The 26,058-nt window shown below is 42.3% G+C and overlaps 1 protein-coding gene across 12 annotated transcripts in view; it reads right to left on the bottom strand.

Annotated features, from left to right (window-relative positions):
* Positions 1-26,058, bottom strand: part of KTN1 (kinectin 1) — a 99,365-nt gene that overhangs the window by 23,711 nt on the left and 49,596 nt on the right. For 5 of the 12 annotated variants that reach the window (XR_003092852.1, XR_003092851.1, XM_025197921.1 and 2 more), the window contains exons 8-33: positions 25,807-25,913; positions 24,188-24,320; positions 22,894-22,981; positions 22,411-22,577; positions 21,901-21,981; positions 20,730-20,767; positions 19,367-19,457; positions 19,000-19,068; positions 18,295-18,332; positions 18,078-18,168; positions 15,657-15,725; positions 14,454-14,488; positions 14,231-14,321; positions 12,668-12,736; positions 10,863-10,888; positions 10,029-10,119; positions 9,799-9,867; positions 7,993-8,030; positions 7,229-7,319; positions 7,044-7,121; positions 5,921-5,958; positions 4,719-4,809; positions 4,562-4,630; positions 4,103-4,140; positions 3,094-3,184; positions 1,169-1,255 (exon numbers count right to left, since the gene is read on the bottom strand). Coding sequence is in view for 10 of the 12 variants with exons in the window: in XM_025197921.1 (XP_025053706.1) it covers positions 1,169-1,255; positions 3,094-3,184; positions 4,103-4,140; positions 4,562-4,630; positions 4,719-4,809; positions 5,921-5,958; positions 7,044-7,121; positions 7,229-7,319; positions 7,993-8,030; positions 9,799-9,867; positions 10,029-10,119; positions 10,863-10,888; positions 12,668-12,736; positions 14,231-14,321; positions 14,454-14,488; positions 15,657-15,725; positions 18,078-18,168; positions 18,295-18,332; positions 19,000-19,068; positions 19,367-19,457; positions 20,730-20,767; positions 21,901-21,981; positions 22,411-22,577; positions 22,894-22,981; positions 24,188-24,320; positions 25,807-25,913 (1,974 nt within the window). In the remaining 2 variants the exon portion in view is untranslated. The remainder of the gene's footprint in view (positions 1-1,168; positions 1,256-3,093; positions 3,185-4,102; positions 4,141-4,561; positions 4,631-4,718; positions 4,810-5,920; positions 5,959-7,043; positions 7,122-7,228; positions 7,320-7,992; positions 8,031-9,798; positions 9,868-10,028; positions 10,120-10,862; positions 10,889-12,667; positions 12,737-14,230; positions 14,322-14,453; positions 14,489-15,656; positions 15,726-18,077; positions 18,169-18,294; positions 18,333-18,999; positions 19,069-19,366; positions 19,458-20,729; positions 20,768-21,900; positions 21,982-22,410; positions 22,578-22,893; positions 22,982-24,187; positions 24,321-25,806; positions 25,914-26,058) is intronic. The other 7 variants (XM_025197925.1, XM_025197919.1, XM_025197923.1 and 4 more) reach the window with 5 other exon arrangements.

A 26,058-nucleotide genomic window follows, 5' to 3' on the forward strand; every position in this document is an offset into this window, starting at 1 on the left:
CTGATGGTGACCCCCCAATTAATTTTTAGGGGGGATTTTTTAAAAAAAAAAAAAAAAAAAAAAAAAAAGGACTAGGCACAAAACATTCAGTTTTCCTGTTTGCAGCACGTGGCCATTCAGCCAGCTCAGACCCCTCCTCACTGGAGGCTCCAGTTTACTTTTAAATGAGGCAAAAGCCTCTACCCCCTGTGCTGATGGCAGTTTCTGGGGAGCAAACCTCAACACGAACACTATTGTCCTTCAACCGGCCATAGACATTACCAAGCCTCCTGCTCTGGAGTTACTCGGCTGGAAGTGACATCTGTGGCATTAGGAAGTTGGGATCCAGAGAGACAAAGATGGGAGACATTAGGCTGTGAAGCTATAGGGTTAAAATGGGTTAGTTTTCAGCAGTATAAGCTCCATCAATGAGCTGCAAGAGCCTGCTTAAGAAAGAAAAACAAGCATTTAGCTGTTGCAAGCAGCAGCTACACAAGCATCCTCCCGAGCGTGGGCTAAGCAGAGGGCATTTAAGCTTTCTTTTAAGACATGCACAACTCTCAACGACTATTTCCCCCCCTTACTCTGGCTCCCTAAGCTTTTCTTTAAAGCCAGATCCTGGCATTATTTTGATGCTACATGATTTCTGCAAAGTTAGTATAAGTGAGGCCATGTATTAAGAAACAAACAACTTTGAGAACAATTCATCCACAATCCCATGGCTTCATTCAGCACGTCCGGCTCATCAGGGCCTGGACAGCTTCCTATGCTTTCAAGATTAAGTTTTCCAAACTAACTTTGGTAGAATAATAAATTGTTTATTGGGAAATTCCTCGAAATAATCAAGTAGTTCCTCTTCACTAAGCTACTAAAGCTTATTAAGGCAAGGCAAAAGCCCACTAGCAGTTCAGTCTCTAGCAAACAACCTTATTTTCTGGAACCCACCACCAAAGGAAAGATTCACAACAGCTCTAACAATTATGCAAAGAAAAACAAAATCAGCATGCCCATAACTTAAGAAAAATAACAGACAGGAAGCAGCAGAGGTGAAAGAATATGAATGATCATTCAGAACAGACTTTTCTATATAAAATTGCAGTAAAAGTTAAATGCTTCATTTGGATTTAAAAAACCAGCTGCAGAATTGTTTGTAGCTTAATGCATCGTTTCTAGCAGTTAACATTACAACCTTGGCAGTCTTGTTCACTCTGTCCTGCAGCAATTTTTCAGTTGATGCCAATGCTTCCATTGCTTTCCAGTTTTTCTCCCGAAGGTCCTAATCGTTTTTAGAAAGAATGATTTCAGTTCAGCCAATACTCAAACTGTTTCTGCTTTTACTTCAGAGACAGAGATTTTGCATTCCATTCAGTAATTTTCATTTAAATGCTGGTTACTGCAAGATGATTTTTGCTGGGTAAGATGAGGTACACTAGCAAAAACAAGTGGGATGTTTAAGAGTTTGAATGAAAAAGCAAAATGCCAATTCTCCCCACACCGTACTCAGAACTATATCAAGTGTTATTGTGTTAACAAGCATATCATTATGTTGGCCACCCCCACACTTTGACTGCACTTGTAAGAAGAAAGAGAAAAGTATTCAAAAGTAGTGAGGAACACAGACACCAAACCACAGATTACACAGAGTGTTAGGTATGTTGAGCTGTATACTCTGAAATGGACCCAAATAGACAGAGAGGTGTGCGTTTAAGCCCCAGTCTTGCAAATAGATCTGACTGGACAGACCCCTGCACCCAAGCACAACTCAACTGAAGCCAAAGCCAGTGGGTGTCTGCGTGGACACAAAGGTTAGAGCCTCACTTCACAGCAGTACCCAGCAGAGCTGCTCTCCGTTACGCTGAGTTACCAAGAACTGTGGCCCTCCTCCAAGATTCCCGTTTCGCCAGAGTGATGAGCACCTTAAAGGTCTGCTGGGGAACAACACAGGAACTTGCTGTGCTCTTGCATCTTTCTTGGCAAGGTCATCAAACGTGTACTCCACAAGATACTGCCAGGCAAGTTTGCAGTTCCAAGGTGGAGGTGGCAAACTAGATTTAAAAATATTATACTCCACTTCCATTTTCTGGAAAGGGGTATGGGCACTGTGTGGGTAGACTGTGGGTGTTGAGAACTTGACTTCTCCAGCTGCCTAACCAGCAAAAACCTGGACTTAAGACTACCACACATTCTAGTTACAACATAGAAGAGGCCTGAAAAACTAGACATTGTACATACCGCATTTTTTGCAGGAACCATCTATTAACTTGAGTCTCCCAATAGCAATGCTGCTGCTTACAAAACAGGAAGAGCACTCTGGATATACTGTGCAGGGGAGAGTGAGCTTTTGAACCTAAAGGTTTAACCCTTGCCCCAACACTGGGCAGACAATGCCAGCTTGGGTGCATGAACAGATTCCGACATACTATTCCACCATCTACATAGGTTTAGTATATTCATACTCTCCTCTTAACAATCATCTAAAAATCTCATAACTCTGTCCATCCTTCATTCTTGAAACATCTGTAAAGCCTCTTATCCTTTAGTCTGGGACAAATTATGTTTTCTGTGGAAGTTACTTGCATCTTCTTGGGCATACACCTAATACATATTGCTTTGCACACCCATCAGTTGATCAATACAGCACTACTAATAGCTGCCATGAAAGGGCTGCTACCTCCTCATAAGCTCTTACTGCAAAAGTGGGAAAAGATATGTCTGGAAGTGGGGTAAGCCAGGTATGAGCATCACAAAGGGAATACCCCTTATTGGACTTTAAGTATACTGGATACAAATGAGATCTGCGCCACCCGAGTTAAAGATTAGATTTCAGAGCACAGTTAACCAGGTTAAAAATTAAGTGTGTGAATATTTGCCATTAAATCTGCTCTCCAGCAATTTCTCCCTGCCCACCGAGTCAGCGACTGGACAAAGAATTAACCAAGTGTTAGGCAAGGGTAGATAATTTGGTCCCAAGAGAGAAAGAAAAAGGGAGTGTAATCAAGCATGTGACATGGTATAATGGCAAAGTGGAGTTACTGGCTTGGCATCAGAATACTGGTCACAGAGTGGTTGTGTACATACAGATATAGTCCTCAAGTTTACAAAGAATTTCCTTACATTGTTCTTTTTCCTCTGTTGCTCAACAGCATTGCCCAAAGATGCTAGCTCATTTCGGAGACTGGTGAGTTCGGTCTCTTTTCCTGCAATACTGAATTAGCACAAGAGTCACAAGCAAGTTGGGAAGCAGTTGCATACAAGACTATATTTAGACTACAACACAGAGACTTCCTTCCACACCTAAGCTCTGCCAAGGCAGGTTCATGGAGCCTGTCCATAAACCTGAACTTGTCCACTTCAACATGCTCGATTTCTACTGCTTTCTGACCTGTGGGGTCTCTTTGCTCGCATGGGTGTTTATCTGTAGGTTCACTATTTACTAATCACCACGTAAAGGCTCTGCTTTCTAGCTGGATAGGTCATCATTAAACACACGCCACTAAACTGCACAAAGACACAATCAGGTGCTATTCTCTGAATGAGGATACAAATTTTCAGCAGCCACTCCTGATTCCACAAGCCATCCAGATTGATTGGAGAAAAAAAGCTGGCAAGTTTTAACACATCCAAAGGAAAAGCTTGTGAAAGCTGATGCAGACAGGCCTGGCCTAAGCTCCGCAGTTTTTAACATGTTTCATTTCTACCTTGGAACACCCTGACATTCCTAATGCTATCCATCACTGAGATCTTCCTGAGCACAAACTGTTTCATGACATGTAAAATAATCTACTGCAAGGCAGAGATTACCCAACAATCACCATTTTTGGAAACTTAAATTTTAAGTCTCAGTTCCAGGCATGAAGCTTTACCTATGAACCTGGAGTGCATGTAAACTGAGCTAGAAGTGTCTTGCTTCCGTTATGGTCTCAGAAGAGATTTGATGCAAGACACAGCTAAGGACTATGATTCAGAAATGTAAGTGTGCAGCTCAACTTCACCAAGAAACACAACTCACGTAAACTGATGTTCTGGGGAAGCATCTGCTTTTACTTGGGCCAAGTTTTTCCATACAGTAATTGAAGTGACGCGTATTAACATTACTAGCCTTTAGATTTCTGGCAATACTTACACTTGCAGCAGCTCTTCACTTTGGACGGTCAGAGATGCCTACAAACAGACCAGAAAGGAATTAAAAACAGATGAACAACAGCTGGTTGTATTGCAGAGAATGTGCCTGGCTTTGTTAGTTGGTGCTTCCTGCCACACTAAGCCTTTCAGGGCATCCAGTTGTTTTTGGCTGGACAGTTGGCAACTGTAACATGCAGCCTCAAGGGCAGAGAGTGGGAGGCAAGACTGTGGTAGGTAAGAGTCTAAATCAGGAGTGAAGCCCTAGGAAATAAAAGGGCAAGTAGGAAGAAAGACCGGGGACCCAACAATTTTGTTAGCTGGATGCATTTCTAATATCACTTCCATCCATTGTTCTGGACTGCACCTAGCTGAAAGTATGGTGACTCCCCTGACAAGCATGCAATGTGACAGAACCCCGGGAACCACACCCAGTGTCAGCTAGCAGAGGTGAAGGTCATACCTGTTTACAGCTCTCCTGCTTTAATTCTTGAATTTGAACTTTGAACAGTTCGTTCTCTTTTGCTACATCCTGCAGAAAGAGAGGACCAAATTACACACATGCACAGACAGGCAACTCCCCATTTATTGCACTGGGCACCTCCATACTAAAACATCACCTGCAACTGTTTTACTTTGCTTGCAATTTCTCTCCCCCTTTCTTCTAACAAAGCCTCCATCCTCTTCACCTGTTCTTCCTTCCCCTTCAGCCTGCAGAGTTCATTTAGAAAACAACACATTCTGATTAATAAATAAGTCACTTAGCGTTGATACTCTAGGTGTCGCTGAGTTTGCAGCAGTGATCAAACTAAACCTGCACAACCACAGTTGCCACAGGAGGCCAGTCTGGAGAGAACCAGGCAGCTATGCAATGGCTTCTGCACCAAGGAAGATGAAAATAGCACCAGCTGCGACAGCACGTGCTGCACACATATCCCTGAAGCCTCAGGCATTAGACAGCAAGTTCATTTAGTCATTAATTACCAAGACAGTATTCGAACCAGATAGAAGATGAACTGCCAATGCCCACAACCAATCCTCCCAGCCAACTGGTTCCAATTAAACCTGCCTCTGTGCTGGCAGCGTGGAAACCTGAGTGTGGCCCATGGGCAGGTAGAGAGACTTCCCTCCCCCAACCATGAGGGATATGACCAAGAACAAGACCCTGGATGATAACCCCATTTATCTCTTGCTGGGATCAAGATGCAGGGGGCAAGGTCTCTCCAGAAAGACCAGTCAGATAACACATGTTCACCCATCTGAATCTAAGGCTTTTAAATCAGCCACCTCTGAAATGCACACTTTCATTATCCATCTTAATACTAGACAACATTATCACAAGTAATGACAGTAATATTACATTGACAATGGAGAACGCAGTAATATCCCTTTACAAAACAGGGACCAGAGTGCTACTGCCTTAGAATGAACCTTAAGGCTTTATACTAGCCATCTGCATCTCTTGAGATCTCTCATGTTGCATAGACTCAGGACACTGTCAAAGATAAACCACTTGATATACTTAATGAATGGTAGATAGGAAAGCAACTGAAAAGCAGCAGTGCTGATCACAAAGTAGATACAAACGGTATGGAAAGATTTTCGTGCAGGAAGAGGAGTCCTTTAGGATCTCCTCTCTTCTGCTCTGGGTACACATTGCTATTACTTAGTCAGGCCAATCAGACAAGCAGGCATTTGTTGTTCTAGGAGGCAGTGGCTAGGCTGGCTGATGCATTGCCATCAGCACCAATTCCTGTTATAGCCAACAGAAATCCCACACCAAAAGGCACAGCAGAGAACATTTCTGGCTACCCATACTCACAGGTTTTCCAGATCTTGGGCTTGTGATACAGCTGATACCTTAAAAAAAGAGGAGATGTTTGGACCTGTTGCGATAACAGAAAAGGGTTCAAACTAAACAGTAAGCATTTATATTACAAGGGACGCATGGTCTGAACAAGTGGCACTACCACCAGACCAGATGTGTTTTAGGTCAGTTACATTCAGAAAGTTACACTGCTCTAGTTGCGCACTGGAGTGCATTGCGGCAAACTGCAAACATGCACATCTGATGCCAGCTGGCCTAAAATCTGCACTCCCATTTCCATCACATTCACCCATGGGTAGGATAAGTTCCTCTATGGCCATCTGCCCAACTTACAATGTGGAAAGAATTCATCTTTAGCACCACTTCTTGCGCCCCAGAAAACATGAACTAGCTCCCACATGAATGTACCCTTTCAGTCTGAAGAGCTCCACTTCATCCCTGAGGACAGGCCACTGCCTGCCCTTGAATCTAACAAAGGGGACAGCGTTCCAGCCAAACAACTTCTGTGGCAGATCAAAGGGGAGAGGCCCAGACTATAGAGACGAACACTGAAGGGCAGCTGGAGAATGATTCTAGACACAGAGCTCAGATGTCAGCCTGACCCACTTAAACAGCAAGCAGTTACCTCCTGCAATAGCTGAGGCCATGAAGTGCCCTGCCTAGGGCTACCTTTGCAGATCACTTTACTGCAATCCAGCCTAGAGGTGTGAAAAAGCAGGGATTAACACTGGTGAAGTCACATAGGCTTCAGGCCACTGTTACCATCCCTACTGGTGTTCTGCCTGAGAGCATATATCAATGGAGCATCATGAAAATACTCCCTCAATCTGCTATTTTTATATCCTTGCCTTTGTTCAAAACCCCACTGAGCCAGAAGGCATGCCCATGTACCCCTTTTCGCACCAGTCAATTGGACAGAAATTAAGCCAAGACAAAGCTCTGAAAGAGGCCTGGGTAGAGGAAAAAAAAAAAAAAAAAAAAAAATCTGGGGCAGGAAAAAAAAATAAAAAACAACCAAACAAAAAAACCCCAAAACAAAACAAACAAAAAACATCCGACAAAAATCAGCACAAAAACCCTAGCTGTTGCCAGATGATCTCTCCTCTGCAGTCAATACCTGCTGTAGCTGTTGCAAGTTTCGTTGTTCTAGCTCCTGAACTTTACTGGTCAGTTGTGCAATTGTATTCTGCTGGCCCTTGGGATAGAAAAACAAAGGAGATGAGTGCATGCTGTGTATTTAAGTTCTGTGTTCAGATTTAGATGCTTTTCACTGGATAACAAAAAAAAGAAAAAGAAGCTTACCTGCAACCATTCTCCTTGCTTGGAAATCTCTTTCTGCTTCTCTTCCAACAAGACCTCCATAGTTCTCAAGTGTTCGTCCTTCCCCTTCAGTCTGTACCATTATGACAAAAGAGGCTTTTATCATCTGGAAGAAACCTGGAACTTTGCAATAAAGTACAAACAAGAGCGGCTGGCATGACCAAAGGCTCCACCACCACTTGTCAGAGGAAGATAAATGTGTGAGAACTCTTTAGTTCACACTACTGTAGCAGGCAGCCTGAAAGGTGCCCTTGAATCTATGGCTCAGCTCATGATGTCGAAGGGACAAAGTCTGCACTGCAGGGATTCCACGTACGTTCTTTCTCCTTGCAAAACGTATGCTGCCAGCACCTTTCAGACTGAGAAGGGTGGAGACAAAACAGCCCAGGATATTTATATCCTATTTCTCCAGTAATACAGAATAGATAGCAGCCGCATAGGTGTCCCATGCTGTTCTGCCAACATGCTTTCAGTCTTGAACGCATCATTTATGGAGCCCACACTCTAGATGTGCGCCCATTCCACAATAGACAGCCTTACTGGCCACTTCAGCAGAGAGGCACACAAGGGTGACTATGTGCATATAACACAGTCACACGGCCATTAGGAATGGAGTAGATGCCATTCACTCATTTCACACAGACCAGAAGAGACAAACAACAACATTTCAACTCCAATCACATCAGAGCATGGAAAGAAAAGGATGATCAAACAGATCAGGCACTGCTGTTAGCAGCTGTACTTACAGAATCTGAAGGTCCTTGACTTGCGAAGCAAACGACACCTAAAGACAACATTCAGGACTTGAATCACTCCAAAAGTAGTACAGACTACTCATGTCAAATAGGTAAGAGACATCAACTATTCATATATTCATATCACTTTGGGACAAAGCTTGGGAAGATGAGACCATTAGAAACTGTTCAAACGGGCACTAACACTGTAAACCCAAAATGCAGGTTGGGGGGCAAGGAGGGGAGGGAAAAGTTTACAAAATGAATGATTTCACTACTTACAATGTTAAAGCATTTCAATCATCCCCTGGAGCACAGTAAGAGAAAAAGCCCCACAGATGGCACTGTCACAGCGCTACCATTTAAGTCTCTGTTCTGAGAACAAACACCAAACCAAGCACTTAGCTTTCTGTGCGGTGGCGGGGAAAGATAAACTTGAGAGAGAACGCTCCCTCTGAATGCTATACAAAATCAAATCAGTTTTTGGCCCATGCTCCTAGGAGGAGGAGACCTAGAAAGTAACCTGCCAGCTCAAGCCCACTGACTCCAGTAGGGGATACTGTGCCCAACCCTATGTGCCCTTATATTATTTTTGTCTAATATAGAGAAAACCCCAATGTTTGCTCCCCATGTCAAGGCTAAAAAGGTAAAGTACATACACAGAGGCTCTGGACAGTTTACATAAGGAACAGTTACTGTGTAGAGCAAACTACGCTTCAGAGCAAACCACTGTTGGGAGTTTCAGTCTTTTCATTGCCAGCATGAACAGAGGGTAGCCAAAACAGTTCATTTGCATTCTCCCACTACTGCCCCAAAGAGAACCAGTAACTTCAAAGTCTCCCAAAAGTCTATTGGCCTGTGGTAGCCAAGGGCTGCATATGCACAAATATGGGGTCCTAGAGCACCACTTCATGGAGTATGTATCCCTATCATATGGTTCTCAGGACATTGCTACTGTGCAGTACATTAACACAGGGCACCAACACACCAGAGGGAGCTGAGGAAAAATGAGACTGTCAGGACTTGGAAAGAGAAAAAGGTAAAAGCGGAGAAGTGTGTATAAACAAAAAGGAAAAATCCCAAAGCGAGCACCAAAGGGAAGAGATGAAGAAAGAAGAGCCTATTAGGCTGTCACTAGAACTAAAGGGATAAAAATAAAAACAGGGAAGTACAGGCAAAAAATATCAAGCAAGCTTCTTGATAGGACACTGTGTGGAACAACAGGCATTAGATAAAACTGTGACATCTAGCCTGATTTGCCATCATTCCCTGCATTTGAAGTGAAAATTCACTCTTTAAAAGACTTTTTTAGCTGCTAGATAAGGTTGGTCCATTTATCTGGAAACCAAATGTAAAGGACAGACCCTTTGGCCCTAGAGAGGAAGAAGATAATTGGACTGAGGGAAGAGACTTAGCCAGTAGGTTTGTTCACAGCTGCAGCAAAAGAACAGTAAGTCCCCCTACCATTTGTGGTCAGATAGGAACTGGCCAATGGAGCACTAGAGGGCACCATGGCACCACTACAAGACTGGTGCACAGCCACTCCAGCTGGAACAAGTGGTTCAGACTCCGAGTTATGGAAGCTCAGGCCAAGGCTCTCACTAGAAGCTCAAACTTGAGCCCATATTCTGGGGTGTCTGGAAGATGACATACTAGATGAAGCAAAATTGTACCTGCTATAATTTATCCCACCATAAGAACATGCTTCACTCGGTGACAATCCCCAGTAAAATAGAAAACATGTATTAGGAACAGAAATGCTAATAAGCAAAGCATCAACTACAAAGCTGTCTCATTTCTGCCTCTTAGGAATTTTACCTGTTTTTCCATCTCAAGCTGGGAATTTCCTATTTCTTCTTTCAGAGTCTCTATTTCCTGTGCCAAAGCCTTTTCAAGGACAAAACAGACAGGATTGGACAATGGAAACACAAAACACCACAAAAATGGATGCTAAAAAAGTCAACTACTATCAAATGCAATGTAAGGACAAATAGGTGTAAGTTAATGGTATAGAGACACACAAGCACACAGTGCTACTTCAGCAGTACCTGAACGGTCTTCTCCTTGTTTGCAACTTTGAGGATTTCAGCCTGAAGAAGTTCTTCCACTGATTTGATCTTTCCATCCTTCTCATGGATTCTTAACAAAAAGGAGAAAAAGCAACAAAAGTGAGCTGAACTATAGTATCCCAACTTCATTAATATTAACTTAACAGTAGCCCCTGGAAAATTTAACTGGCCCCAGCATGCTATGTGCTGTCCAAATGTTAATGACATTCTGCAACAGAAGTTTAGAATCCAAGTTTGAAAACCAACACAAATGATAGGGCAAAGACAAGGTGCCACTAAAGGAAGATATATGGGCTAGCATAGCACAAGTTTAAGTTTGAGTAACTAGTTGTGTACACTTGGTAGGTACCTGGCTTGGGTTGTCAGATAAAGTCAGAAGCTGCTCTACTAGACTGTTCCTGGCCCAGCTTCAGATACAAAGTTCTCACAAACACTCCAAAATACTTACAGCTGAATTTTCCTGAAATTATATGTTCAGAAAACAGGCATGCTCTTTTTAGAGGGGACAGTCAAAAACTTAAAACAATTTCATGTCTAATTCCAGCTCTTTGGCCCAAGGACAGGTGTAGAAACCTCACAGCCTTGGTTGGCAACGCTAGGGTGGTTTTACTGCAATCAGCTCCATACGAACTTAATTCAGTAAACAGGTTACTGAATTTTCCAAAGCACTGGGTTAGCTTGATGCACTGTGCAGAGCCAACCATGCACACACTATCTTCCAGTTAAAACTGAACGCTAACTGGAGGGAGAGCAAAACCGGTTTGGAAACAGGAGGGGCAAGGTTAACCTCAGAGACAGATTAAAAATGCTTACGTTTTCTGAAGTTCTTCCACCAATGGCTGGAAAAAAAGTCATGCAAAATAAAATTATTTCAGAAAGACTGAAAAATTCAAATATTACAGATGGCATTGGGGAGGGGTAGGAATAGCAAGCTCAGGATCTGGTTAAGTGGGATAGAAAACACTGAAGTTTCTAGACAAATGGTTTAAGATCCGGCTTGAGTTTTTTAGCAGCCAAAAGGATTTGCCGTGCAATGGGCATTGGGAAGAATGTGTGAAATTAACCCAGAGAGCTCAGCTGGCTCTTCACAACACAAAACCGTTACTGCAGCAGGCACATCGATAACCTTCCCCCGAGCTCTCAACTGGCAAGGCATGGTCAAGCTCTGGCCTTGGTTAAGAGATGCAATTAAAAGCGTATGTCAATAATTGACTCAGCATTCTGACTCTCCCTAGGCCTTAAGCTGCCAGTACATTGTACAAAGCATAGATTGTGGCATTCCCAGTGCAATCAAGAATTCTGTATGCAAGTGCAGGTCACGCTGCTTTGTAAGCAAGCAGCATAAAAATCAAGATGTGCAGTAAGAAAAGGACTGATTAAGTGCACTGACCATCATTGCTAGATTAAGCGTATTGAGCGTAAACTGTCTGCTTGAGCTTTGGGAAGGACTTAGGCAGAAGTTCATGTGCAGGGGAGAACAAGAGGCAGAAAGACTCCTTTGATGCCTGGTTTAATTAAGCTGGAATGCACTGCATTTGCTGTTCTTTTTTTTGTAAGTACTGCACCTTTTAGCACTTTTTGTAAGGACTGCACCTTACCTATTAAAGCAAGGAAGACTCAGGACAGATGCTGTATGCTTACAACAATTCAAAATGTGATGAAAAGCATAAGTATATTTGTATAGCAGGGGCAGGCAGTTATTTTGGGTGGAGGGCCGCTTACTGAGTTTTGGCAAGCCATCGAGGGCCGCATGACAGGCAGCCAGGGGCAGATAAATATTAATTTTCTAAATTTTTTAGGGGCCCCAAGGCCCAGATAGAATGGCCTGGTGGGCTGCATCCAGCCCGTGGGCTGCATCTTGCCCACCTCTCTAGTATAGTTCTCTTACCAGGAATTTTTGTCATTAGAAGAAAAGTGCTCTGCCATAAGTTGCTGTGGTAGAGCCTAGTGTCATTAAGCAAGCAGATCAATGGTCTGAAGAGTAAGGATGACAGCACGTAAACAAATACAGGCCCAAAAGATGCATTAAAAGAACATTAATGTTGAGTTCATGTAAATCAGATGTCACCATAATACTTAAGCAGGAGGCATCCAAACGAGGGCTACACGAGCAACCTCAAACTGAGCATTTCCCAACAGCTAAGCACTTGACTATGCAACTTTAGTATTTCAGTTTGCACCTTTTGTTTACACAGGGATTTAGAAAAATCCACCAAATAAACAGGCAACAGCATTGGAAACTGCAGATCCACCACCAGATTTCTGCCATGTGAACTCATGGACCAAATGACACAGCGTCATCTGCTACATCAGCAGTTCCAACCTTTCTGAACTTGCAGGTCCACTTCCAGCTGACTCGCTTACAAAGCCCACTTTCAGGGCAAAATCAGTTTTCCCAGCTGAATGTCTGGGGAGCACACAGCCCTGGCTATTCCTTTGGGTAACAATCCCTTGTGGGGACACTACTCTTCCTGAAATGCCGGAGCAGAGTCACTTTGCTGTCCAATTTCAGAGGAGGCATTTCCAAACCTTCAGAGCATTTGGCAGTCCAACCTTAACATCTGTCACTCTGCATGGGACATACATTCCCTAAAATTAAAAAAAAATTTAAAAGTTACCTGATCCAACTGCTGACTCTGCAGATTTTGAACCTCGTTTTTCAAGGATGAATTTTCTGTTCTCAGTACCTTATTAAAGGAGAGCACATAGTGACAAAATGCAGATTTAAGACAGGCTAGAATATTTTTTTAATTTACCCTTCTTCAGGAGAGAAGAATGACTAATGAAAACTAGCATTTCCCTGTAAAAATGTCTGTGTTTCAGATCCATTCCCGTTTAAAGTGTAAGAATTTCAGAAATTAGAGATGGAAGAGACTATCCAGAACCTCCCCCCAACCCCACAAAGGATAAAATCATTTGCGGGGGGAGAATTAGCATACATTTGAATTTTGGTCAATTCTTACGATGATTTCAGTTATTTTTTGTTATATAATCTTTAGTGTACAAGACACACCTTAATTTTAGACACCTTAATTTCAGGGGAGGGGAGGGGAGGGGAGAGAAGGAAGGTTGGTCATATACAATAGAAAACAGAAAATACAGTATATTTTTGGTAGTTGCCGGTATAGCATGTGAGCACCATCTAAATGTTAGAAACCAGCAACAGTCACCATTAATCCTATGTGCTGACAAGAAGAAGAAAGTGCTTGAACAGAATTGCAGGAGGACAATACTTCTTGATGGACAATCAAGTCCAGAATAGCAGTTCTGTTGCAAAACCAGTCACTACAATTTTATCTTGGGCTCAGCCCTGCTCCTCTGAAAGTCCTCACTTCCACATTCATAAACCACTCCCTAACCAACTTCTTATTCCCATGTAATGTAGCTCTCACAAAAGGTCAGAAGCCCCTTGGGCATCTCTATCCAAACCATCTCAATGGAGGACTCTGAATATCAATATAGAAACCTTGATCCAGATTCTGTTCAATAGGTAGTACCGTGGAGAAAAACATTAAGGCAATGGGCTCGCACCAACTTCAGTTGAGCAGCTGCATTTTGTGCCAATGGGGGCTCTTTCATCATGTCTGCCTTCATACCCAAGTAGAAGTTTCAGTAACTGAGTTTGAAGGTTATGAGCAAATCAATATGCCTAGAACAGTGTTCAGTAAGCTGGGGACACAGCTTTCTGGCCAGCTACAGAGGAGATATCGTTAGGGATGGTTTTCAGCAATTTTCCAGCATTTTAACATATTCCTCCTTTTTCAGCTGTGGACAAATATATTTAGGTGGATGGTGGTTCCAAGTTGAAACAATTTACAGTTTACTTCGTCCCTCAGACCACCAGTTAGGATAGAGAAGTCTTAGCCACCTCAATTTGCAGTCACTTTCCTTAGCTAGAGACTTGTCCCTAGTCAAATACACCCCTAGGATCATTAGTTTTTAATCTCTCAAATAGGATATGTAAATCAGATTTCTCTAAGATTCCTTATGTTAGTTGAGAGCAGGGAACACCATCAACAGTAAGTGAACATTTTGCCTTGAAACGGAAGTCAATCATGTTCTTATTGAAAGGAATGTTCTGAAACTAAAAGTTAAATATACACATGTTCTATTATGGGAACTGCTCATTCACATACTTCCCATGGGGAGAGAGGGAGAACAATAATAGCATATGGTTTTACCTTCAGCTCCTCCTCTTTATTAGCCACTTCTATGAGTCCTGCCTCAAGCAGCTCTTCGACCGTCTTTATTTTATCATCCTTTTCTCTAATACTGAGAAATTAAAAACAGAAGTTACAAAGCACTCTTCATGAAAAGGCATTTTACACAGACAAAAGCATCTTACTGCCAAATAGGACCATAGAGATATTTTTGTATTCTTAATGAGAAACAAAAATTTCTTACCTTCTTTCCAAGTGCTCCAAGGGCTCTTTGTTAGTCTACAAGTTAAATATATATATAATTAGCTGGATCAACCAACATATATTTGAGATTTGGGTTTGAGATCTTAGTAACAGAGGACTGGTTAGCAGTCTCTCTCTAGATTTTTGAACAAATCATTCAAAAGTAGAGTCTTTGTGGTAAGTGGCCTTTATGGTGCTAATTGGAAAGAATGATTTAAAGACCTGTAGAGGTCGTTTCATTCCCTGGCAAACCAACTTTTGTACTCCTTACCATTAGTGAGCAACAAGCAGCAAGGAATTTTGGATGTCAGACCTGAACCCTGTGAGATGCTAAATGTTCCCACACCTCAGTGACCTCTTCAGTGGGGGTTAAATGGCAGACCTGGGATGCAGTTTGCCCACATCCCAGATGAGTACCATAATCAAACAGAATATTGAGGGAAGTGAGAGCGCCCATCTCCTCTCAACAGCGCTCCATAACAGACTGTCTGTTTTGTCTCCTTGTGTAACAGAAAAAATTGTGAATTTCCTAATTATTTGTGGGTAGAAAAGTCATTTCCTGGCCAGCTCTCTTGCCCCCTCCTCTGGATCTTGGGGCTGCTTCAACCAGCAAGCTATTTGTTATTCCTGGGGGTCCCTTTCAATCAATGAAAGACTCATTAGTACTATTAGATTCCCACACAAGAATTTTGGTTTTGATGAATTAAAGGGTGCTGGGGGGAAAAAAAAAAGTGTCAGCAAGTTGCCTGGCCAGCTCTAGAAAGCAACATGTCATAACAACAGTGGCCACGGCCAAACTATTTTGGAGTAGAAAGAGCAAGACCTGTGACGAATGTGTCAAACTATTTCCCTTAACGATGTTTTCTACAGGCAATCACTGACTTGTGTACTTTTTTTCTCGCTTGTCAAAGATGACAGAGCTGATAAAAGGCAAGAGACTGGTCTGTGGGGGAGCAGGGAGCCTCTCTCTGAGCATCTCTCCATGGGATTCCTCGACTGAAACACCGCTCCTTATGCTCACAGGGCTTGGGCAGAAAGGGCCTTCCCTTGTACAGCAGTGGAACTACAGCCCTAAGAGCTAAGGGTCATGCTGATGACTTTTCAACAGCACCGCAGTGCTCATCTATTCTAGGGAGTACTGCCAGTTCCAACAAAAGTACTGAAGAACAGCTATTAAATAAGCTGCAGAGTGTATAGATTGTACCTGCTCAGATAAGAGAACCTGTAGCTTCTGCATTTCCAACTGCAAAGCTTTGTTTTTCTCCTTCACAACCTGGAAGAGAAGGAAATAGCATGCTGTCAGGTCAGAACTGCACATGCAACATTTTTCACTTCCCCGTGAACCGTGTGGTTCATTCTAAGGGGGGAACTTGTGGCAGGGGCTGCTAACCGCACAAAAAGAAGAATGCAAAAAGAGTTGCATTTCCCCCCTCCTCCTCTTTTTTTTTTTTTTAAAGCTTCCTCTGACTATTAAGACTTGTTCCTCAGGCACTCAAAAGAAATTAATGCTATTAACAGCCACGTGCACACATGGGATCTTACTGTCCCTTGTACATGATACAGTGCAATCCAGTCTTCTTCCAAAAGCAACCTCCTCCTCTGTGCCGTCTCAAGCTACTTCTGATGAGCAAATTTTACAAAATAGTTATTCGAGGAAGCAAGCATGCCGGCATTGCCTCACCAGCCTGTGCAAGCTAAATATTTATAAACAACCAGCACCTGGCATCCCAAGGAAAAAAGAGATACGGCTGCAGTCTACTGCACTCTCCAGCTCCAGCTGTTGAAGTAGATGTCTGCAAAACACAGCTGCCTTGGAGATTCACTGAGGCAATAAACTAGTTTCTCTCAAGAGTCTGGCACAGAGAGAGCTCTATCATAACTGGCAAATCAAGACCTCGGGAAGAATGCTCTAGCTGCATTGTGGTTTCAGCAACACTGGCTTCTAGAAAGCATCCTTATTTCCATCAGTTAAAGACTGCTGTGTAGACTCTTGAACTTTCTTAGATCCTGGAACCAGCTTTGTGCTGCTGAGGGTTCACACATCCGTTTGATTAGGATGAGCAAAACAGTAAAAGAAGCCTTTGGTTTACCGACAGAGTCAGAAGATAAACAGCGTGTTATGGTTTTTATTTTCTGTGCCAATACAGCAGAACCCAGACACTCCCCAGGGTTTGACTTCTTACCCTCCTGCAATGATGAGGGATTTGTGAGGTATCTAGGAGCAGACAAAGCCACAGCAAGCAGCTGCGCATGACTGCAGCAGTATCCAGCTGAGTGGAGAAGTGGTGCCCTTGAAATAAAAGCTGCAAATAGGCCAAGCCGCTCATCTTTAATTCGACAACCTACTGTGAACAAAGTGGGTCTGGTTCTACTGTATTAGTGACACTGGTGCTGGCAGGAAACCAAGTCACCCCTAAAGCCTCATTCAGCCTAGACAAAACCCTCTGAGAGGCCTTTTTGGAGGTCACTATTTTATCAAAGCTTGAACACATTTTACAACCATTTGTCCATAATTTTCCTACCTAGCCACATGTGCCAGACCAAGCAGGAATAAAGGACTGCTCACCAGCAGCATGGATTTCCAAGCTAAAAGTCATATTTTGGATCCTACTTTAGATCCCCCACTTTTGCTAGCCGCTTTCACACTCCTTAAAGATATGCTTGGGACTTCAAAAATAGTCCAAAAACGTCCACCTGCCTCAGACCTTCACAAGCAAGTTTAGACAGGGGAACACCACAAGCAGGGAACTCCAGGGAAGTGAAAAATAAAAAGTTAATTTATTTTAAACTAATTATTCAAACTAATTTATTTTAAACTATTTTATTTTTTATTTTAAATGCCGAGCACCATTCCCTCCTCCGTGAGCAATGCTGTGGTGAGTGCTGGTAAAAATTATGTTCGGAAAGAGGAACCAAGAACACTATCCTATGCAGAAGGAACTGCCTATAAAGAAGGTAGCTTCAAAACCCTGCTTTGTAGCCATCCAAATTCAGAAACAAGGGATGTTTGAGGGGGTTTTGCTTTAGCTTTTCTCTTGTGTACACAATATAAAAACAAAATAGCTCTTCATGGAGGCATTCACATGTCATAGCTATATCTTTAAACAGCTTAGCTCTTATGCTACCAAGAGTTTTTTGTTGTTTTTTTTTTGTTTTTTTTTTTTAATTAAAAACAACTCTCCCCCCACCCCAAAAAAAAGACCTCAACCAGGCATTTTTACATACAGATAAGAACAAAAATTAAAATATTTACCTGTGATCTAATTACTTGATAATCTCAATAATAAACGCACACAAATCAGGGTTCATCAGTTTACATTAAAAATGGGAAGCACAGAGAAACTAAACAACTTCCTCTTTCACAGATCTCATTGGAGACACTAGACTTCAGACTTGTAACAAATGCATTTAAAATGGTTTAAAACAGGTATTTACTCCAATTGCACAGCTTTACTCCATCAACAGCACCATCACACCATTATATATTCCACAGATCAACAGCATTATATATTCCAATCCAGCCTTAGCTTTTGAAAGCATGTGTGTAGTTCCACTCCACAGATTAATGCATGGCTATGAACCAAAACGTATTGAAAATAAGCATAATAGCCGCTGTGCACAGTACCTTAAATTCTTCTTTTGTGTTTGTAATCTGAGCAAGGTCTTCTTGTAGCTGCTCTTCAAGTGTTCTTATTTTGTCATCTTTCATATGAAAACTGAGACAAAAACAGTTAAAAATGCTTTCTTCTCTCTCATGTATTTACAAGAAGCCTCGATTCAAACAAGTATAAAGAGAGATGCACTAGAAGTTGTTTACCCAACGTTGGATTTATTTTATTTACCTTTTCTGCATCCTCTCCAGTTCATGGGCAGCAGCAGCCTACATAGAAAGAGGATTAAGTAGTCTTAACATGCATCACATGATTCAATCAACTACACTCTCCCATACTAAAAAGCAGGAGCAAGTCGTTTTTATAGGTTCTCCCAGTACATCAGCCTCTAGTGCAAGTAAATGGGTCATGCTATATTCACAGGCTGTATGCTCACACGTTTCACATTTACTCATTCAACTAGTAATTCTCACTGGTATTCTACCATTTCCTATGACCATTCGAGTAATATTTAGATACACAGCCAGAAAACAGTGACCACGGACTGAAATGTTAAGGGACAAATTTCCTATAACTGCACAGGGAAAGATGATGTTTGTCATAGATTGATTCATGCAAGTCATAGGAATAGCATTCACTACGGATGACAGCATCTTGGAAGGATACCTTTGAAGATTTAAATGAATCTTTAGAAAAAAGCAATTTACTCTACTTATTGGGTTATTAAAATCAGATTTAAAAAAATGAATACAATTAAAAGGGATTTCCTCAGATACTATGTTTCGCAGAATTTATCACTGAATTGCCCAGTTTGGTAACCTTTATATTTCAATAAAGCTACTCTAGAAGTCTGATAGGAATCAGTTGCTCTACTTGCAAATTAAAGGTACAACTCAGCATAAGCATGGCAGAACATGGCCATTAAGCACTGCTTACCTGTTCATTTGTCAGAGCCTGTAACTTCTGCACTTCTGTTTTCAGGGATAAATTTATATTCTGCACAGCCTGAAGAGGAAAGAACCAATATATCTGCTTTTTAAATATGGATCCCACTCCAAGTTTGTCCTTGTAAGCATCTCTCAATGTTTTCCTTAGAGCTTCCCATTTTCATCAAGAAAGCCTCTCCAACCCTCTCCGAGTTTACCATCACCTTGCAGCAAACTTGGATCCTGCTCCTACCATCGGGTAGGAACTCCTACCCCTGTGGTAGCGGATGCAAAGATCTGGCCTATGGAGTTCCAATCCACGATCAGAGCCTCCAACAAGCTTGCTTTGTAGTCATTCTTTAATGTGGATGCTTTACCTTGAACTCCTCTTCCTTGCTGGTTAGATTGGCATGTTCATTAGCCAACGTCTCCTCCATCTGCTTTATCTGTTTGTCCTTCTCTGAAACTCTGTATAAACAAACCATAACAATAATTTGTAATAAACAAAGTTTTTTCTAATATGTCTTAAGTATTAAGCTGCACTTATTGATTCAAACTGCGGCAAGGCAGATGCAGATTAAATCTCAGGGGAAATTTCCTAACTGTCAGAGCTGTAGGACAAATGGAACAAGCAGCCCAGGAGGTTTTCAAGTTCCTCTGCTGGAGGTTTTCAAGAAGTGGCTGGATGGGCACCTCTCTGGGAGAGTTTAAGGCCAGCAAATCCCCCATCTGTGCAAGGGGTTGGACTAGTTGACCCCTGAGGTCTCTATAATTATAGAAGGAAGAGCATAGCAGTCCAAGCTCTGGCCTGCTAAAGTTATTCCTGTTAACACCATGGTTTTGGACATCAAGGGCTTCCCACTGGGATTTTTAATCCTCTAGGCCAGGGGAAATCAACCCTTTCTGGCTACAGGCCAGAATGATTCACCACAGGGGAGGCAGGTAGTCAGGTACTAGGACCCAGCCACCAGCTACCACTTGTCCCTGTGGTGGAAGTGGGGAAAGGCACCTGCTAAAGCAGGGACGGGCAATTATTTTGGACAGAGGGCCACTTACTGAGTTTCGGCAAGCCATCGAGGGCTGCAAGACAGGCAGCCCAGGGCAGATTAATATTAATTTTCTAAATTTTTTAGGGGCCTCGTGAGCCAGATAGAACGGCCTGGTGGGCCACATCCGGCCCCCGGGCCACATTTTGCCCACCCCTGTGCTAAAGCCACGTATCTGAAGGCCAGATACAATGGTTCTATGGGCTATATCCAGCCTGCGGGCCATCGGTTGCTGACCCATGCTCTAGGCTCATCAAAAAAAGTTAAAAGATGGGCATTATAACCACTCTGTCCCCTCCCCCAAAATGGGGCAGATCTAGCACCAGGACTCAGCCCAACTACCGACTCTCATGGACACGCACATTCCTGCACACTGCACTGCTCTTTGCACACAACCAAAGGCAAATAAGAAAAGAAGCATTCACTTCTGAGTAGCAAACAGAGCAGCATACAACGCACTCCAAGTCAGGGGTGGGGTGGTCTAGGGAGGGGAAATCCGGGAGGAAGAGGTTTCACAGCTTCTAAGAGAATCACACAATGCAGGTTTGGGGTTTTTTTAAACCACTATGTAACAGCATTTCCTTAAGGAGTCTCTCTCCTATGTAGCCAGTGCACATTTAAGAAGAGTGTGTACACACAGGGCAGGCAATAAAGCCAGCAACCTTCATAAACACATGAGGAAATGAATCCTTACACTTTGTGCAGTTCTTCTGCCAGGACTGAAGCAGAGGTCTGTGGAAAGAGGGAAAAAAATAGCTGAAAGTAAAGCCAAACCCTTGTCTACACTAAGCCAGGAACAGCATCTGCTGGACTTATTTAAAGATATTATAAACTGACACTATCAACCATAAAAATGTCCTGGCAAAAGGAAATATGAAACAGTGTAAACACATATTAAGTCCCTGCTTACATTGGGCCCAGAAGCCAAGGCACCTTCAGTGGAAAGCAGAACTCTCTGATTTTCACCAGGGTCAAACAAATGTGAAATAAGCAGCGAGTACCCCTCATAGTAAAGGCTCTTACAGACATAGTGCACTAAGAGATATTCAACTGGCAGGCTGCTTTCAAGATGTAATGCACTCTGCAGTGTTGTTATTCTATATTAAGAACAGCTTTGTTTGATAGATGTGATGTAGGAATGAATGGTATGAGGAGAGCAGAGGATGTTTTTCTCTAGCTAACATCTATCCATACTGGCACATGAACAGCCAACTAAAAGATTTCTCAGTTGTCTGAAGACAAAGAGGTGCACTGCATTGAGTCTGCTCCCTGACAGTCATCCCAACAGAGCAGACTTGCTCATTATCAATACACCAAGCAAGGAGTGTCAAGACCTTTTCCAAAGTGTTCTGCATTCCATTTGAGGGCAGACTGGATTCACGCTGCAGAGCAGCGCTCCCTCTAAGCTGCGTGGTGTGCGCAGCCGCGCAGGTGTGCTCATGCTGCACTACCAGGCGCGCCTGCATGGCCACACAGCTTAGAGCAAACGCTGCTGCAGAGCCTACACATACCTCTAATTGCGAAGGCTCTCATATCTCTGCGTCAAGTACCATAGACTCTTCTCATACAGTTTTTCCTAGCCCCTAATCCCAGTACTCACCGAAAGACAATCACCCCCCCCACACGCCATGTTTCCCTGCCTCCCAACTAAATGGTACAGAACTGATTTTTTGCCTCCCTAATGTCAGCAGTGTCAAAATGAATGTGACACTCCTGAGCTATATAGCTACAATATATTTTGTTATACTATTCTTCAGACTCCTTAAAGTGTACTTGGTATATTATAGGTACTGTTTTCACATGTTAACTGGCTTTTTAAAGAACATTTCCCATTTAAGATTGCAAACCTGAAAAAAAAGTCTTACAAGGGGGTGTACCTGGGCTGCCATTTGTGAATGAAACTTTTGAAGCTGAGTTTTCAAAGCCTCTTTCTGCTCCAACAGCTCCTTGGGAAAGACAGACAAAGAAAAGCAGGTTTATATCTGCCACTGGTGAAGAGACCCTGAGCAGCGATTAACAAGGAGTTTTTAGAAAGTTGGGCATCAGGATTTTACACCTGAGACTCACTGCTCAATAACAATATTTTTCTAAATTACCTAGTCTGAATAGTATCGGGTGAAGCTACAGAATGGCAAGGAATGACAACATGCAACATAAAAATGTTCCCTGCTTCTCCAACTCATACAGCAGCAAGCTTTATGGAAACCAATATATCATCAAAATATCACACTGAGTTGTGAAATGATAGTTTGGAACGAAGTATATTCATGTTTGTATTCAGCTCCAAAGCTCTGTTAAAGCAGCACTAAAAAAATCACCGTGCTTTGTTGTATGTGAAGGAGGGGGAAAAAAAGAGTCACATGCTACTGCAATACCTGAACCTGCATTTGCATAGACTCCTCTGCAGTGACTCTCTTCTGTTCAGCCTCCATTAACTGCAGCATCCTTTGCTCCAGCTGCTGTTTAGACACTATTGTATCTGTGAGCTTACTGTGCAAGCTCTGGATTTCATTTTCTTTGGCCACAAGCTTATTCTGCACATCTATGGCATAAAAATAAAAACTGTGATGAAATGCATAATTTGGGGAGGGGGAAGAAGGAAAATTAATTAGAAGACTTTTGTTTCAGCAAAGGCATAACTTATTTACCCCTTGTGTTTAAAACAGCCATTGTTATTGTTGTCACATTAAAACATACTATCTTCCTAAGGTATAAGAAAGGGTATTTCTGAAGTCTTTCCTTTACATTTTCCTACACAGTCTAACTTATCTGTCCAATATATCAAGAATGTCCTTTGTATACTTGGGAAAGATGAAGTACAGTATACCTAGTATCAGGAGATAAAAGTTCTCTCTCACCTTGTTGTGCTGCTTCATGCTCTGCTGTTCTTTTCCTGAGAAAGGTTTGGATTTCCTCCCATCTTCTCTCGGCTTCCTGTTGTTGGACCTTAGATTTTAAAGTGTGGGGTTGGAAAACAAGGGTTGGTGTTCAGCCTTTGGGATATGTTTAAGAGCACATCCCTACTCTTTAGTGTCCTTTCTAAAACCTTATCCAGTGGATGGCAGAACCTGCCACTGAAAGCCATGCCACATTGGAGCCATTTAATCCCAATAAGCCTCACCCCAAAGGAAAACCTGGTCTAATTTCTCAAAGTCCAGACAACCCAAACTACAGGCTGCTAGCAGACAGATTTTTACAGCTAAAAAGATACCACTTCCCCATGCATGGTTAGGAATGCTATTCAGAATCTGAAGTGGCTGGATCTTTTACAGACTGACATTAACCGCAATTTGATCCAGCTCTACAGGCACCTCTCTAGCGAGAGATACACCTGGGTATGGCTAATGAGAGAGATCTCCTTTCCAAATTATTTTTTGGAAACAAGTTTTGAGTTTGTACCTTCATAGAAGAATTTTCAATAGGAAAAGCTGAAGGTACATGGAAGAAAGGAGATCTCACTATGGCATTAACAAGAGGTAAAAACAGAGCCAGAATCTTACCCATTTAACAAATACAGCATTTTTTTTCAATTTATATATGAGGAACAAAAAGGCATTTAACCAATACATGATTCAGCCAAGGGCAGAGCTTTCAATTATTGCAGATACTATTTCAGCAATGTTCAACAATGCAAGTTAAGGACATATTTTGCTATAAATGTATTTTACTCTATGAGTATTGTAGTTCAGAAAAAAAATATGCAAGTGCTTGAATTTTCACCTAGACAGGAAGCAGCAAAAGCCAAGCTTGCAATGGACAGAAAAGAAGTTAAAACCCCTCTCCTGTATTTACTCTCTTATTATCACTGTTTTAGGGAAAATTTTAATTTAATTTGAGGAAAATTGAAGTGTCCTATTTCTCGCTCCTCAAAGTTTCAGAAGCAAGATTTGTTTGGCAGTATCTTTTACTGGATTAACTATATTAGTGGGGCCATAACCATATGCTATCCACAAACACAACATACCCTTCCACAGATTGGCTCCATACAAGGTATTGTTACCAACCAAATCTTGTTTTTCACTTTTCCTCTCCTCAGCCATTACAGCTACTTTACTATGAAGTCTCAGAAGGCATTTCTCCCCCCATTCAGAAAATTACAGGCAGAATTTAGGGCACGGCAAAACCAGAGGGGCAGAAGAAAATGAAAATCACCTTGAGCTGAGCAACTGCTTGCTCAGCATTCTTCTTTTGGAGTTCCTCTTGCTGCAATTTATTATTCTTCTCCCCCAGTTCATTCACAAGCCTGGCATACTCCTGACGCAGTTTGTTCAGCTCAGCAGACTGCCTAAAGAATAAGAATTTTTATGCACTCTCTCAAGGTTACAAGCAACAGTGCAATATTGGCAGGTGCTCAAGTATCAACAAGTCTGACTGCTAAAGCACTGGAATGGGACAATGTTCAACACTGGCATCTCAAAAAGCAGTAACCCCAGTTAGCATCTTTGGAAATTATGCATATAGAAAACAACTGGGTAAATTGTTGGAGCCATGAGCTGTATATATCCTGACCTGGGTACCTGTAGCACAACAGAGCCCTGCTTGTAGCTTTATTTGGACCATAGAGTGGCACTGCAATAGAATTAACATTTCTCCGCTGGGCAGACATAACTTAGGAGATGGAATGGCTCTGCTGGTCACTCCTCTCAGAAAGCCTCCAGATATATCTCATTGTGCCACCTATTATTTATAGTTATCATTTATCCCAGCATGATATCCCAGTAAAAAGATGATTTAAGTCCAGAAGTATTTCAGCTTCCCAACATACAGGATCAGTGCTTTAGCTGCATATCATCTGTCAGACACTGAACACCTCTATACTTCCTCCTACTTGACAGGCAGGTCATTCAGCATTCTCATTATCTGCTGGTGATGCTTGCACCAGAGATCAAGGTTTAGTAAGCAACACTCCTCTACTGCCAGATATGAAGGGAAGCTCAGGGAAGTGACAGCCTTCACCCCAAAGTTTCTGCTTTTGTAGCTTTAAATCCTTGTTAACTTTGCATCAGGTTATATGCCAGGTCCCCAGAACAGATAGAAGCTTAGGGCTGGAAGAAACCTCAGGAGGTTATGCAAGTCCAACCCCCACTCAAAGCAGGACCATCCCCCAAGGCTCTACCTAGCTGGGTCTTTAAAAACCTCCAAGGATGGAGATTCCACAACCTCTCCGACAGTCTGACTGATCACTAAAACAAGGTAATATGGCATGACAAAAACTACAGATAAAGGCATTCCTAGGATCTCAGGGGCAATAACCATTCACAGGCTATCTGAAGACAGGGTTCAGGCTGTGAAAACCTACAGGTAGACATCAATAGAGAACCAGACAAAGCAGCACAACAGCAGTTTGCAGCTAACTTCTGGGGCATTTTCTTAGATGACCAAGAATTTATGGTCCAGACTGTCAAAAGTAACCAGGTGATGTGGGTTTTCAATTTGAAACACCTTGAGGGAATGGCTTTTCAGAAAGTCCTAAGTAACCATCCTTCAGAAAAAGAAAAACAGGACTCTTTACAGGGTCTCAAATTGAGGCAAACTCACTGATCGCTTCTGAAAACCGTGAGCCATGTGCTTGGTCCTCTAAGTATCAGAGCAGGCACTCCTAGAACATCAGTACACATCCACATAAAAGTCCTGACTCTGGAGACCAATGCCAGTATAATTTACCATTCAGTAGCAGCTTAAAATGGAAGTGTGGTGGCCAAAACAACTCTTCAGGGGAAGCCTCACATTTAAAAATCCAAACAGGTAGTTTCAGGGAGCTGAGGACATACTTGCTTTCCATTTGGTTGGTAGAAGTACTGACAGCATCTCTCAGGATACCATTTTCTTGTTTCAGGTGGCTTATCTCAGCCTCCAGCTGCTCACGAAGTTGCTGGAACTGGAAGGGGAAGGGGTTGGGGGAGGAAATCAATTAATATTATAACATTTTTCCCCCCACAGTTCAAAAGAATAATTTTTTTAAAGTGTCAAGAATGGCTATAGTGTAATTAAAAAATATATATATTACCACAGTATTAGGGAAA

The sequence above is a fragment of the Alligator sinensis genome, unplaced genomic scaffold, assembly GCF_000455745.1.
Source record: "Alligator sinensis unplaced genomic scaffold, ASM45574v1 scaffold13_1, whole genome shotgun sequence".
NCBI lineage: Eukaryota > Metazoa > Chordata > Crocodylia > Alligatoridae > Alligator > Alligator sinensis.